This window comes from Camarhynchus parvulus, chromosome 4, assembly GCF_901933205.1.
Source record: "Camarhynchus parvulus chromosome 4, STF_HiC, whole genome shotgun sequence".
Lineage (NCBI taxonomy): Eukaryota > Metazoa > Chordata > Aves > Passeriformes > Thraupidae > Camarhynchus > Camarhynchus parvulus.
The window spans coordinates 51,403,711-51,418,139 of record NC_044574.1 but is presented as its reverse complement, the minus strand read 5'-3'; the positions used below and the strand labels follow the sequence as shown (position 1 = coordinate 51,418,139).

The 14,429-nt window shown below is 39.1% G+C and overlaps 1 protein-coding gene across 1 annotated transcript in view; it reads left to right on the top strand.

The window, feature by feature from the left end:
* Nucleotides 1-14,429, top strand: part of PDLIM5 (PDZ and LIM domain 5) — a 126,211-nt gene that overhangs the window by 64,248 nt on the left and 47,534 nt on the right. The window contains exons 4-8 of the mRNA XM_030947127.1: nucleotides 5,589-5,631; nucleotides 6,884-7,230; nucleotides 11,780-11,797; nucleotides 12,106-12,278; nucleotides 13,720-13,756. Of these exons, the coding sequence (XP_030802987.1) occupies nucleotides 5,589-5,631; nucleotides 6,884-7,230; nucleotides 11,780-11,797; nucleotides 12,106-12,278; nucleotides 13,720-13,756 (618 nt within the window). The remainder of the gene's footprint in view (nucleotides 1-5,588; nucleotides 5,632-6,883; nucleotides 7,231-11,779; nucleotides 11,798-12,105; nucleotides 12,279-13,719; nucleotides 13,757-14,429) is intronic.

Sequence of the window (14,429 nt, the reverse complement as noted above, 5' to 3'; positions counted from 1 at the left end):
GACAGCTGTGTACAGATGTGCTCTCGTAGTCAGGGCTAGCCATAACATGGGAACTCCAGATTGCTAAACTTTCTGCCTTCCTGGAAGCAAAAACCATGTTTTCAAAAGCCTCTGACAGAAGGTGAGATAAATTCCGTGGTATTTTTTCCTTAGCTTTTTGTTTGGTTTTGGTTTTGCTGTAATAGAATAAAATATTATCTGCCTGCACTTAAATTCTCTTTACAAATGTATTGGTAGGGTTGCCACAGACCACAGGAATGAGACTCTGAGGAGTAGTTGTCTTTGGGAGGTCTTAAAAACAGCTAAACCTTTGTGGATAGGAATACCAAAGCAGAGGGCAGCTTTTTTCTTTCCTAAAATATCAGCACTGTTTATTTTAACACATAATGATGAAATCACAAGCCTTATTTAAATTTAAGACGTGAGACCTAAATTTGATTTGGCCAACTGTCAAACAGCCAGAAAAGCAAGAACATAATTTTTCTTTCTTTTACCTGATCTAGTGCTTCATTGTACCCTGGTGTGCTGGGGAAGGCACACTATGAGGATGTGAAGCATTCTGTAGAGTAAACCAAATGAACACACATTCTATTAATTTATTCCCTTTTAAACTTAGGGAAAGTGTAGCATCTGTTGAGAGTGACTCACAAACTAGCTCTGTTCTAGTGCCCAGCTGCCCTCTGGGTGCAGCACTGACATTTCCGCTGTTTGATTGTAATTAACACTATTTGTCATAATTTGGTATGTTCAACTAAATGTAAGCTAGCACAATAAACTAGAACAAAGGGAATGACTGATGAAATAAAATGTTGACAGCCATCTCTAAGCAACCACAATGACCAGAGTACAGATTTGAAAACATTGCTGTTTCTTAAGGCAAAAAGGAAAGAAATCTTTTTATTTGCAGTGACTGCAACAGTTTCCAATTTTCATTGAGTTCTACTTAATGATGATTTTGCTGCCTCTGCTTTTCCATGTGTTGGGCTGTGAACAGGTTTGCCATCTCAAGGCCACAGATGCTTGCCCTGGCAAGATTGCTGAAGTGCTGATGTACCAAGTGATGTTGCCTGGGGCAATGTGTGCTTCTATAAAACTGTGAGAAACACAGTTATATGTTTTGTATTAATGTATGCAAGGAAACCATTTCTGAAGGTGTGTAAGTTGCAACAAGAAGCAAGCTTAACAATTTTCTTCTTCTTCTATTGTTGTGAGCCAGAGCAAAATTGGTAAGAAATTAATTGTGTCTGTGATGGAGAAGGGGCTTGTGTTTAAGGAAGAAAAGAAATATATTTGGATTGTTCCTTTTTCTGTGCTTTAAATTATGTCTGTGTTTGTTTTTATTCAGATAACCCCTAGTGAAAGTCATGGCTTGTTATATATGTTAAATGCTTTCTGCTTGTCATCTTTGTTCCACGAGTTGGCTAATGTACAGAAAGCAAATTTATTTAGCTTTCTCCCCTGTCAGCTGAAGTAAAATGAAGCTAACCAACAGAACTGCAGACTACAATGGCAAGACCATGAAAAATTCAGGTTTTCAGAAGGAAGATCTGGTCAGTGGCTTTTCAGGGATGTAGCATCTGCTGCCAAAACTTGTCTCCTGATGATTCACCAGCTAGGAAAAAGAAGTTAGTTTTGAAAATTGGAAGGGCAGGATGTGAGACAGGAAGGGAATCCTTCCTCTTTTCCAGCCTTCTATTAGAAAGGTTCAGTTCAGAACAACAAATAAAGTTCAGAGGAAGTTTTCCATCATTGACTTCGTTTGGTGGACTTGGCAGTGTTAGGTTTATGGTTTGGTTCAATCTTAAAGATCTTTTTCAACCTGGATGATTCTATTACTTGCTGAAGGTGCTGCACCTTCTTGTTATATTTTTCACAAGAGTTTGAACAATCCTTCTGGTTGCAGAAATACCAAAACAGCAAACACAGCAGCTATATTAGTACCAGAGCTGTGTGTTCCCATTGCTTATAGACGGGCTCATATTAGCACAGTTACCTTCTTGTGACTTCCCCATTGAGTTTTTCATCTGCTTTTTAAGTTATGGGTACATTACAGTCCCCTGACTAAGGGGGTTTAAATGGGTGGGGGATGATGGGGCTTTAAATGGATTTCAGAAGAGACAGCTCTGACATGTTCTTTGGATTCTAGGTTCAATGAAGATTTAGAGGTTTAGTGGCTGAGCCTTTGCTTCCATAATGTTGATTGTTGAGATAACAATGTTGCTGTTGATCAGTCCTTGAAGATGGTGTATCAAATTGTACTTACTGCAGAAGCATGAAGAAGTGTAGTTTTAGCTTTAATAATGTTTTTCCACTTACTGATAACTATAGAAGGATTCTGTCAAAATGCTTGTGTCCATTTTTTTGTTTTTTTTAACTGGGTGAAATACTTGGAAAATGAATGCATAGTAGGGGAATTTAAAGAATGAATAGTTTTTGTTGGGCCTACTGCTTACAGTTAAGAGTGGACTAATTCATTTTCCTAATAAGGCTGCTCTGGAAGTTGGAATGTTTTGAATTACATTAAATGTCATGAAAGTATTCATCAGAGAGTATTGTCCTGTGGTATGTTTAGACAGTAAATTTGATCATGTTTGGTCAAAATGAGCTGTTTACACAAGCTAAATATAGCTGGGGTTTTTTTCCCTCCTATAAAAAAGAAATTACTGATGTAGAAGCTGTGCAAAAAAATTGTGCGCTTTCATTTTCAGTAATAGTTTGTCAGTAAGCAATGACTGCAGCTGCTGTTTTTGTTGTTTATAATAATTCTTATGAAGTTTGATACAGTAATCATTTGCCAAGGTCTTTTGTGTGAGTTGTTTATAATAAGGCTAAATACTGAGCTCTTATGTCTTTGCTTTGTTTGTATGTTTTTGAAAGTATTGCACAAACTAATATGCTGTACTGCTAGTTTTAAATCATTCAGAAATACCATGCTTCAAGCCATCCTGCTTTTTCTAGTAAGTAGTAACAGGGCAAGTGTGTCATCTCACTCTGAAAACCTTTATCATCAGTTATTCATACGTTCAATGGGACCAAGCCTGCATGAAATCCTAATATGTTTAATTGCTAGGTGGCAAGTGAAGTGCTAACAGCTAAGAAATATGCATGATTCTGCAGTTTAATTACTTTTTGGCTGTGCTGTTCAGTGGTATCTATGAAAATATTGTGGGAAATAGCCCTGAAGGAAGAATTTTCTTAAATGTGTGTGTTGGATGTGTTTTGCTTTTAAACTTGAAGTGTGCATTTCCTTTTGTACTGTCTTGTCTAACCACCATGCATTTTTCACATTATGATCCTGGTGGCTCAGTTTGCTGGGTGAACATTTTCCTTTTACAATATGGGATAAATCACAGATTTTTTAGTCTGATTATGGTCTGAAGTCAACAAGGCCAAGTTAAGCTGTTTTAAATATGTCTGGGGCACACAAATTTATGTCCTTGGTTCAAGTGTGTTTGTGGGGAAAATGTTATGTTGTCTGTCTTTTTGAAAGGAACATCGTGAACATTTTGGTTATCAAGATTTTTTTCTCCCCACCCTTTTTTTTCTTATTGTATTATATTTTTGAAGATGAATTTTGAAAAGTATGTCTTCTGGTTGTCTGGTAATAGTGGCATGAAATTTTTGCTCAGCACTATGTTGATGAGTATAGAGGCAGTGTAATGCATTGCAAACTCAAATTTTATTATTTTGTAAAAAACAAAGAAAAATAATTGTGTTCCTTTTATGTGGCTTAAACAAAAGTCCAGCATTAGCACAGAAAGATTTTTTTTCTCAAGTGTGAAATGTGGGAGTTGACTTGAATAGTCAATATCTTCCTAATTCTTCCTGTTTGTCCAGCTTAATAGATACATAAAACATTTCAAGTTACTGTATTAAAAATGAACAAAGGTACCTAAGGTAGAGATGGTCTTAAAAAAAGAAAGAAATGTTTCCGTATGTATTGGCATTATTTTCTCCCTTCTTGTTGCTTTTGTTACTGCAAATTGACAACTCTGCAATTAGGAGTGATTAATGATGCACCCCAGTGCTGTGGAGGGGCCAGAGGTCAGGCTTTCATAGGCTGCACACTGTGGGAAAGGGGAGAAGGGACCTGTTCCCCAGAGCAGACAAAACCCTCTCTCTGTTGAGAATTGCTGTTGATGTGGACATAATATGTGTCAGCAGCCATGCACGAGTGGGGAAGGCCAAGTGCAGAACATCATCTTCTCATGCTATGCATTTTTTCCCTTATTTTTTCCTTCTTTTTTGTTTTCTTTTCTTCCTCCTGTCAGCATGGTACCTGGATTATATATATATTTCCCTTTATTGTAAGGTAGATGCTGAACCTGCATCAGGATTCCTGTTGCTGGGATCTGATGAGCCCTGAGGGCCGTCAGATGACTTTGGGGGAAGGAATAAACATTGTGAGCAAATTAGTTAAGGGGAAAAAAAAGAAGACAGAATGGAAAATTTTAAAAAAGAGTTGTTAAAGGTAACAAGTGTGCCTAATTCCATTGTAGCTATCCGTGTTTTTCTCGTAAAAACTGGAAAGCTGGTTTATACAGTAGAAATGGTTTTAAAATGTAGCCTCTGTTAGCTGATTTCCAGTTAAATGAACCTTTTTGCCTCCCTAGGAAATTGTCTGATGGAAATCAGAACCCAGCTGCAGTTTTTCAAAACTTTATTCAGAAGATGTGTTGGAAATATGACGCAAATGTGTCAAAAATCCAATTTTCTACAAGAACAGCATGAAAACACTCAAGTGTACCAGCAGCAATGTTTGAAAACAAAATGTTACTATATCAGATTTTTTGCTAGGTTTAATTTTTTTTTTAATTTTAGTGTACATGTGTGTGTTTTTGCTTGTAAGTATATGCAAATCTGAAATAAACCCCGATTGAATGAGATGCTTTTTACCTGTAATATGTTGCCATTTCAATTTAGATATAACATCTGTCAATTCTTTATCTACTTAATCTTTTTCATCGCCATACTTCCTTTCCTTCCCACCCCCCACAGTAGTCTCAGTATGCCCATTGTTTGGGAGAGATTTTTTTTGCCATCTACTATGGAATTGCAGTGACATTAACCTCAGTTTGGAAAACCAAAGACTGTGTAAAAATTTTCTGTATTATTTAACTTGCCAAGTTCTTTGGGAGGATTTGTGTTATTCTAAAAGGAAGTGTTCTGTTTTAGGCCTGTATATGGGCTATGCACTATTTTAAATATAAATACTGATAGATTGATAAATTAATGAGAGCTGTGGAATTATGTGACCGTTTCTTGTGAAAGAGTGAAGAACAGAAAGCAGATTGGAGTTGAAGTCTCTGCAGTGATGATACAGAATTATGAATTTATAAACATAATAGTGCTTAATGCTAGATGCTAGACTTCCTAACATTGTATCTGGAATTAATTTGGTTCAGTTTTGCCTTTTTGTTGTATTAACAACAGTGTTGTAGATTTAACTTGAATACTTCTTGTTTCCTATAGTGGAAACAAAATGATGTATTTTACCTATGTATGGGTGGATGTGGTGAGGGGAACAGTGAAATGCTTAAACATTAAAGAATTCGTTTTTTACATTTATGTTTGTTTCTCTTTTCCAGAGTGTCTTCTATACAAAAACCTGATCATTTTCATGTGACAAAGGTATGTTCATCATCAGAACCAAGAAATGTAGCATGTGGCACTAACTGTTACCCATCTGTCAAACCCTGTTGTGGATAAGCACTGGCATTCAGACTTTCAGTATAACATGCTTCTTTTCCATGTGTTACATTGAGAGTATTGCAGCATTTGGATCTTTTATTACTTTTTTTCCCCTCCTAAAAAAGAATAGAGAGGGCTGGAAATGATTATCAAAAAGAAAAAAAAAAGGTGAATAAATGTTATTCTTCAACTCTTGGAACCTTTTTTTAAGATATTGCTGGTGTTTTACCTCTGTACCTAAGAGAGAAAAAAGCAGGTAGAATTTTTTCGGCACTGATTATTAAAATTTTTTATGGGGATTTGTTTATTTTAATGGACACTGAAATCTTTCCTGGTATTTGAGAGAAGCCTATCCAAATATTACAATTTCAGAGAACAAGTCCCCTGACTTTCCTTAATGCCCTGGAGAATTACTTGTTCTTGAGTTCTTCTAATTTTTTATTCTATACAACAGCTTCAAAATCCTCTTTCTGATAAAAATGCTGTTTGCAAACTTGAAAATACTTATAAATAGCCTGTACTTGAAAAGCCTCTCCAGTGGACATAATTAATGTGTAGTACATTACTGTTCTGCTGACCATGACCTTTAAAGGTCACAGTTTGGGGACAGCAATGTTAAAATGTAGTTTCCAGCACAAAACCCCAAGCAAACAAGAAAATCAGATTTCTTGAGTGTATAATCTGACATGGGTGTGTGGAGACATTGGGGAGCATCAATGTGCTCTCGTTCTGCTCTTAAAGGTCTTAGCAGCAGATCAGTGTGTGAACACTTGCACATTCCATTTGTGTATGGGGAACGTGCATATCTCAAATTGGGTTTGAGACATGGAATGTGGATTTTTCTACAAATATCTGGTTTTTTCCACATGACTTACCCGCTGGGTTTTGCAACAGAGCGGTTTTTCAGTTTCTTGTGAGTTTGATTTGTGGAGTGTCTGTTTTGGATATGCCAAGAGGAGCTAGCATTGTGGAATTCCATATTGATTGTGCATGTTGGGATTATTCCCTCTCCTAAGATGCACGGCTCATCTTGTTTTCCCATACATTTGGCTGCACTCTTGGTAAAGCTTGCTTCTGTGCTTCGCGCCAGGTGGGTCATCTGCCTCAAGAACAGCTAAAAATCCCTGCTGAGGAATGTGCATGCGTTTGCCGTGGTTTTGTGTGTCTCTGTTTTGTTTTTCATCCCACATAGGCAGAACCTACCGAAGTAGTTAAGCCTGTGCCCATTGCCTCTGCTGTTGCACCCAAAGCCACTGCCACAGCCAGCGTGGCTTTCAATAAGACACCGAGGCCGTTTGGAGCTGTAACCTCCTCCAAGGTCACCTCCATCCCATCACCGTCCTCCGCCTTCACGCCGGCGCAGGCTGGAGTGCATGCTAACGCCAAGCCTAACGCTGAGCCCTGGCCGCCTGCGCCGGCGGCTCCTAAACCTGCAGTTCCTGTCCCACGGCAGCACGGCGCCGACGGCGCCCAGGACGCAGCCGAGGGGCCGCGACGAGGAGGCAGAGAGAACCAGGGGGAGAGTAAACAGCAAAATGGGTAGGTGGGATTTCATTTTTTGCTGTGAGGGTCTCTCCTCACAGGAAAAAAGCCGGGCTTGTTTGAGGGCCAAGGGAAACACAGCTTGGAGGAGTTGTTTACTCCTCAGAAATTATTTTAAAAGTGATATTTCAAAGGGCACCAGCTAGACTTTTGGTGATGGCTTTTCTCACGAGTGACACGTCAGTTTATAGAGTGTCACGGCTAAATTGAACAAGGACCATGGAATGCTTTACATGATTTGTTCTGTCACCACGTTCTGGACCTTACAACAAGCCTGGTATTAATTTCCATGTCCAATCTCACTGTGTATTTTGACACCCAATACAGTGACTGAAAGCAGCAGGCACTCAAAAATGCAGAGCAGTCTGTCAAGAAGGGTCAGTGGGTGCTGTGATGGGTGGGAATGAGATGCTCTGGAAGAACAACCGTGACCCTGGCAGAACCAGTGGGAAAAGGTCCCAGAAGGAGGCAAAGGGACAGATATCTCACTAATTCTCTGCACAACACAGGAGAAGCTTTAAGATGTTTTCTAGGAAGCTGATGGGGTTAAGCTGTTTTTTTGCAGTGCTATAATATAAATACCTCAACTTTAAATTTGACCTTCACCCGAAACAAGCAATGCAGATTTAAAACATGAGTAATTTCCTTATTCAAGTAATTGTTTATGTTGAAGTGGGCATCAGAGGCTGAACATTTAAGGCACTGTAGGAAACATAAAAGGCTTTATCTAGTGTAGCATCTAGACTAGTAAACAATAGATTAGTAAACTAAATTGAGCCCAGCAGCAGTCCTGGGAACTCAGACCTGCAGCAAGATTTTGCCTAGGGATGCCTTGGCCTCTCCCAGAAATTCCTGGGCAGAGTCTGGGAGCTGAAGCCCCTCAGGGACTGGTTCCCAGTGCCTGCTGTGCCTGGGGGAGAGGAGGAGGCTGGGGATGAGCAGTCACATGCCAGTTGGCCTCTGTGACCAGCAGTTGAATTAAGTAGTAAAAAGAGCAGGAGTGGAACTGTAGGTTTCTCTTCAGTTTTAAGAATGTGAAACCTGGGCTTAAAAGCTAAAAGCTGTGGTTACTATTTCCCATCCCGCAAAAGAAAGGGACTGGAAGAATAGGCCTTGTGCCTCTCCTCTCTGATATTCTCTCAGTTTAGAAAGTATATGAAGAACCCTACAGAAAGGTAAACATCCATGCCAACTAAAATACTGACTAAATTGCAGTTTCAGTTGAGTTTCTTATGGGGTAAAAAAACCTACTTCTTTAGGTACTTATTCCCTTTATGTTGTAGTATGAACATTTTCCATGTGTGGACTCATAATGCAGCCCGTATGCGTTTTATATTGCACTGTAGCCATGGTAACTTCCAGCCCTTTCTTAAACAGATGATGGCAGGAATCCACTCTGCAAAAAGTGAGTTGAGTGATCCCAAGGACTTGCTCGCTGCTGGTGCAGTTGTTGAATATACTTGGCAAACCCTCTCTTATCTTTCCAGGAATACTGTTTTAGCAAATAACTGTGTAAGGAGTATTCAAAAGCAGCAATTAGTACTGAAAAAGAGGAACAATAGCAACAAAATTATGTCTCCTGGAAGGAAGCGCTGCAGGCACAGAGTAAGCACTTTACTATCAAGATGGGATGACTGGATGAGTGCTGCTATGTGCCCTACCTTACTTAGAGGATGAATAATACCATCAGAGGGGGTGAATAATCACAGCTGAGAGGTGAAGAAATCCCTGTCTCACTGTCAGCCTTGCAGATCTAGTTTAGAAAAGTTTGAAAACATTTCAGAATTGTAAAAACCCACTTTATATTGCAGTCCTTCTTACAATATTGTGTTTGGGCTGGCTAAGTATTCTGCAGTCCTAAAGCACAAAACAAAAACAAGTGGACAAACCCACTAAAGTGGTTATATTGGTCTGCTGCTACACTACTTAATTTTACCTAGAAAAGTTAAGTTTCTGCAATGATACTTGAATATTTCCCAATTGAAAATGGTATCAATGACATCTATAACATATCACAAACATTGAAGTTTGGAGTAATTGGTCAGTCTGAAATTATTTCCATTTTGTTTCTGTGATTTGTAGGATTCATTTTCTCAAAACATGCAGAAAGCCAACTTGTACGTTGTTCATAGATGGCACTGCTTAGCAAATGCAGTTCTTTAGACATGCACCTTGTTATACTCACAATTTCCTCCCTTCCTCTTGGCTTCCCTCGAAAAACATTCAGGATATAAACTATGTGACTTCATGATGGGAAAGGAAGTTTAATTTCCCTTGTTTAGTTCTGCCTTAGAAAGCAAACAGTTTGCCTTCCCTAGGCTATGTGCATTTGCACTTTTATCAAGACCTTTTTGCCTGCTCTTGCATGAAGATGTGCCTGCTGCTTAAAACAGGTAAGATGTCCACAGACTTCACCCAGTTAAAGTTCAGCTGGGCTAAAATTTTCTCTTATAGGTTCTCTTATGTTTGTAAGTTTGACTTATGTGATACAGGGCTTTACCAGAGCTTGGATTTGGAAACTCCTGTACTATTTTAAGAAGCAAAGAATTAATTAACACATCAAATACTTTTTTTTCCCTTGCAGATAGCAGCAGCGACAAAGTTAGTATCAGAAGCACCGGACTTGAATTATGGTTATTTTTCCTATTGGAATAACCAGCATGTATTCTGGTTTTGCAAAATTTCAGCTCTTACAGAGCTGCATATTTAAATTTTGCAAACAGCTTCAGCTTTTCTCAGTGTAATACATTATTTTATCTGCATTGGACATGATGTGACTTTGCTTTTCACTGTGCTACATTTTGCAGCTCATTTTTATTCTACAAAACATTCATGTGGTGTTTGCGTGTACTGATAAATTCTTGGTTCATTGGTGTTGGTAATACAACTAGTAAATGGTGAAATACAGTATAAAGATAAAATCGCTTTGAGAACTGTGGAATGAAAGGCTGGATTCTGAATTGATACAGGAAAAGAAAATTTAACGTCCATATACTCTGATTTGTGCCTATTAGGATGATAAATCATTGAGGTTTTATTGGTTTCTCTTCTCCCCTTGCTTCAAGGCTGAGAGCCTGTCTCACTGAGGTTTCCTTTGTCTCTGGCGCCACCTTGTTGCCTCATTGAGTCATTACTAGTAGACGCTTAAGCCTTACAAAGGAGACTAGTAGGACCAGAGAAGTCGGTGGGATTTTTTTCTTTATACCACTTTGTTATATAACAAATGTGAAAGACTGCTTATTTCACTGGGGTACTTGTTAGAATGCAGTAAACTGCACATAAATTATAAAGTTTTCATGTATTTCCACACCTTTAATTACTGCTTTAACTGTCACATTTCATTTTTGCTATTAACTGTTTAAGACGCTTTACTCCATTTTTCTTTGTTCTCCATCCTGAAATTGCCACTGCCTTTGTTTCTATTCCTCTTTCTCTATTATCAACTTTGATATGTGATACACGCTCTTCACTAATATTGTGTGTCAATAAATTAAATCTTTTGTACTGTGCCTTTCACATTCTATCAAGTATTAAATATTTTTTAAAGCTTAAGTTTTTACTAATGCATTCCATTTAATAGGCCTGATTCTTACTTGTTAACAGGTAACATCATTCCTCACTCATTTTCCACCTTTCTTCCCCAGAAATACTTTAAACCATTAAAGTACAGTGAGGAGGTAGTGTCAAAAATAAAAGTGACTTCTAAAGTTTTGTTGGGTTTTAATTTTTAATACTATTAGAAATTTTATGTCCTAGGAGCTAGTTTTTCACAGTTTTTCTCCTGTAAATTGTGTAAAAATAAATGTGCACTTAGCAGGTCTTAGAGATTAATGCTTTGGAATAACAAGTGTAGAACTTTCGGAGTAATTTATGTAGTTTGAGTCTTCTGTTCCCTTTTCCCAAATTGACACATTCTTTATATCACTTAATGGAAGCAAAGCTTTTTGATCCTGTGCCCTTTAAAGTCGTGCTAGTCTAAGGATTGATAATAGTCTTGATAATAATGATAAGTCTATAGGTTACTGTAGGGAAAGTTTCCAGGTGGAACAATCACCCCACTGCTTTTCTTTCAATGAGGATATCTCCTCATTATGCCTGAGAACGTGGCCATCTATGCTTTCAGATGGCCTGGTTCTGACCTAGGCTTTGCCAAGTGCAAACCACTTGGTGTGTACTGGGTGGTCCTTGCATGTGCACACATCTGTGCTGTGCCCCTCGTGAGCTAAAGGGAGAATTTGTCAAGGGGCACCTGATCTGCCCTGGGTAGATTACCCTGCTTTACCAAAACAAATTTCCCTCTCATCCCTATAGGGAAATCACCATGAGTTTAATTAAAGTATGTGAGTTCTGTGCGGTGGTTTTAGTAGTAGGCGGAGAATATGGCTATTATTTGGATTTTAGTGCCCTTTCTCGCAAAACTAATTAGAATAATTAGCTACATTTCTGTTTCATTTCAGCTTTCTGACTTTTTCTTCTTTTCTTTTTTTCCTTTTCCTGTTCATGCTGGGAAAACTTTCTTTTTCTGTCTTACTCTGTCGCCTCCAAGGAAAAATCCACCCAAACGGTAAAAGTCTAAACGTGTACGTCTTGATAATGCTGTCTTTTACTGTTTCTAGTTTTCCATCAGTGATACAAGGAGAAATATTTCAGAGGGTTATTTCAGGGGTTAGAGTAATTGTAAAAGGTGTGTTTGGTTCAGAAAACTTCATCTGTGTTTAGCTGGGCCTTAACTGCTGCCCTTCTGCATCGCAGCGCAGAAGCTGCCCTTAAATGCTGTGAGAAGTCACAGCTGCATCCGTACCTTTATAGCTGGTGTGAAGTGAGGTGCTGTGTGCAGCCTTGCACTCACTGCTGTGTCTGTCCCTGGCGCAGCCCCCCACGGAAGCACATCGTGGACACCTACACGGAGTTCTACCACACGCCCACGCACAGCGACGCCAGCAAGAAGCGGCTGATCGAGGACACCGAGGACTGGCACCCCCGCACCGGCACCACCCAGTCCCGCTCCTTCCGCATCCTCGCCCAGATCACCGGCACGGATCACAGTGAGTGCCTCGGGGCAGGGGCAGTAATGGGCAGTTCCCCTGCACAGACTGGGTTTTTAAAGCTGGGACTCAGGGGAGAGAGAGAAAGGGAAATAGTACTCTAAAATATTTCCCTCTAAATATTACTCTAAAATAGATAATAAAGTAAAACCCTTCCATTACTAAGTCCATTACTAAGGATCCGTTACTAAGGATTTATATATTGCTGGACATTATTCTGGATTGAGCTGAATTAAAATGTTCTAGATAAATCCTAAAATTTCAATTTCTACTCCCTAAGTTATTGAAAGATTCATATTTGTTATTTCTTTTCCCCCTGTATCACCAAAATGACGACATTCCTGATCAAATTTAGTGCTTCAGAAAAATCAGGTGTTTTCTGGCATGTGGAAGGTCTTTGTCTGTCATGCAAAAGTATGTGATCTGCAATGGTGTAACCAATCAGAAACGTAAATCCATAGCTCCTCCGTGGTTATGTTTCCACCCTCTACTTATGCTATGGTGTGATTACTTATATTGGTGGAGTGCAACAGGTGATGTGGTGAATGTCATTCCCAGTCATATAATTTTATGCTAAAACTTCGATTTCATGTTTTGCTATCAGCCATAAGTCACTGGCTGAGATTTGTAATTTTGTGTGAAGACCACCAGAAGTGCTGTCAGGGGCTTTGAGCTCTCATTCTTCAACTTTTCTCAGCTAGAGCTGCAATAATGAAGGCATTGAGGAAATTGGACCTCCTCGCTGGGGGGAGATTTGATTAAATCAGCTATTTCTAGAAGCCAGTGATAACATTTCCCAAAATAAGGGTTATTGTCCATGTGTGATAAATATTCTGACTTTGGACTTGATTGTTTTGTGGTCCTGTGTTCAGTTCCCTTCATCAGTCCTTGTAAGGGCAGAGTATGGGACCTGAACATCAAATAACATGTTATTCAGTAAAGATGAATTTATCATGTTGACACATGCTGTAAGAGAATTACTGCAACTAGATTTGCCGGCCTTAAAATCAGGACTGGGAATTTTGCATTATCCCTTGTGCAGACCTCTAGAACCTTGGTGGAAAATAGCCTGGCTGCAAACAGACGCTTGGATTATCACCTGGTAAAAACCCACTGGATGTTCATCCAAAAGAATTACCTCTTAACTTTCATTCATCTTCACCTTCTCAAATCACTTTTCTCAATGCCAGCATGGAGAGTGGGCCAGGGGGAAGGGCAGAGACCAGCAGGACCACTCTTCAGCAGTCCTACTAGCAAAGGGGCTCTTGAAGTTCATGGACATAACTCCTGTCCATTGGGGCGGATTTAGAATCAAAGAATCCTAACGAGCCTTGTTGTCATTTGCTGCTGTAGTGAATGCATTGGCACAGCAGAGAATGTCAGTATTGTGGTACAGTGTCTCTAGTGCCCTAGAAAATAAAAATTTTCTGTTTTCCTTCAGTGAAAGAACCAGAAAATGAAGCTGGGAAGAAGACTAAGTGAGTTTACATTTTTATTACTTTAATACATTGCATGTTTTAATTCTTAACTTGTAATGTTTGGTGCACTTGTGTGACATCTGGGTGTTTTAAAATGTTCCTTCCCTTTTTGCCTTTTACTTCAGCATGTCAAAATCAAGATCTTTGTCTCCATAGACAAACTTTTTTAAAAGCTGTTGGTGCAGTCCAGTAGTAATGTTTGTGCAGGAGTTTGTGTAGAGATTTTTTGCAAACTTGAACCGGTTAGGCTGCCTGTATGAGGTCAGCTTGTGTTTTCCTTTTGCAAGTCTTATCAGACATTTTTGATTTGTGAGTGTGGATCTGATTGCAAGACATAGCTGGGACGTATTGCTCTTCTGGCTGCGAGTGAGGGTCAGCTGTCTCCTTGCTTTGGGATAAGCAGTGTTCAAAAGGACCACCAACCTTTGGCTAAATCTAATGGCTCTTGAAGTCAGTGAGACTTTCTTTACTGACTTTCTGACTTTGACTAACACTGGATCCAGCTTTTTGACAGAGAGGAAGACAATGCGATAGAAATAGTGCATGGAGTTTGCATGCTCACTTGTGAAACTGCTTAAGACAAACTTTCTTTCTTTCTTATTTTTCTTCTATCACTTCTTTTCACAGGGAAAAGGTTCCCATCCACGTCCTTAGCCCCAAATATACAAAATTA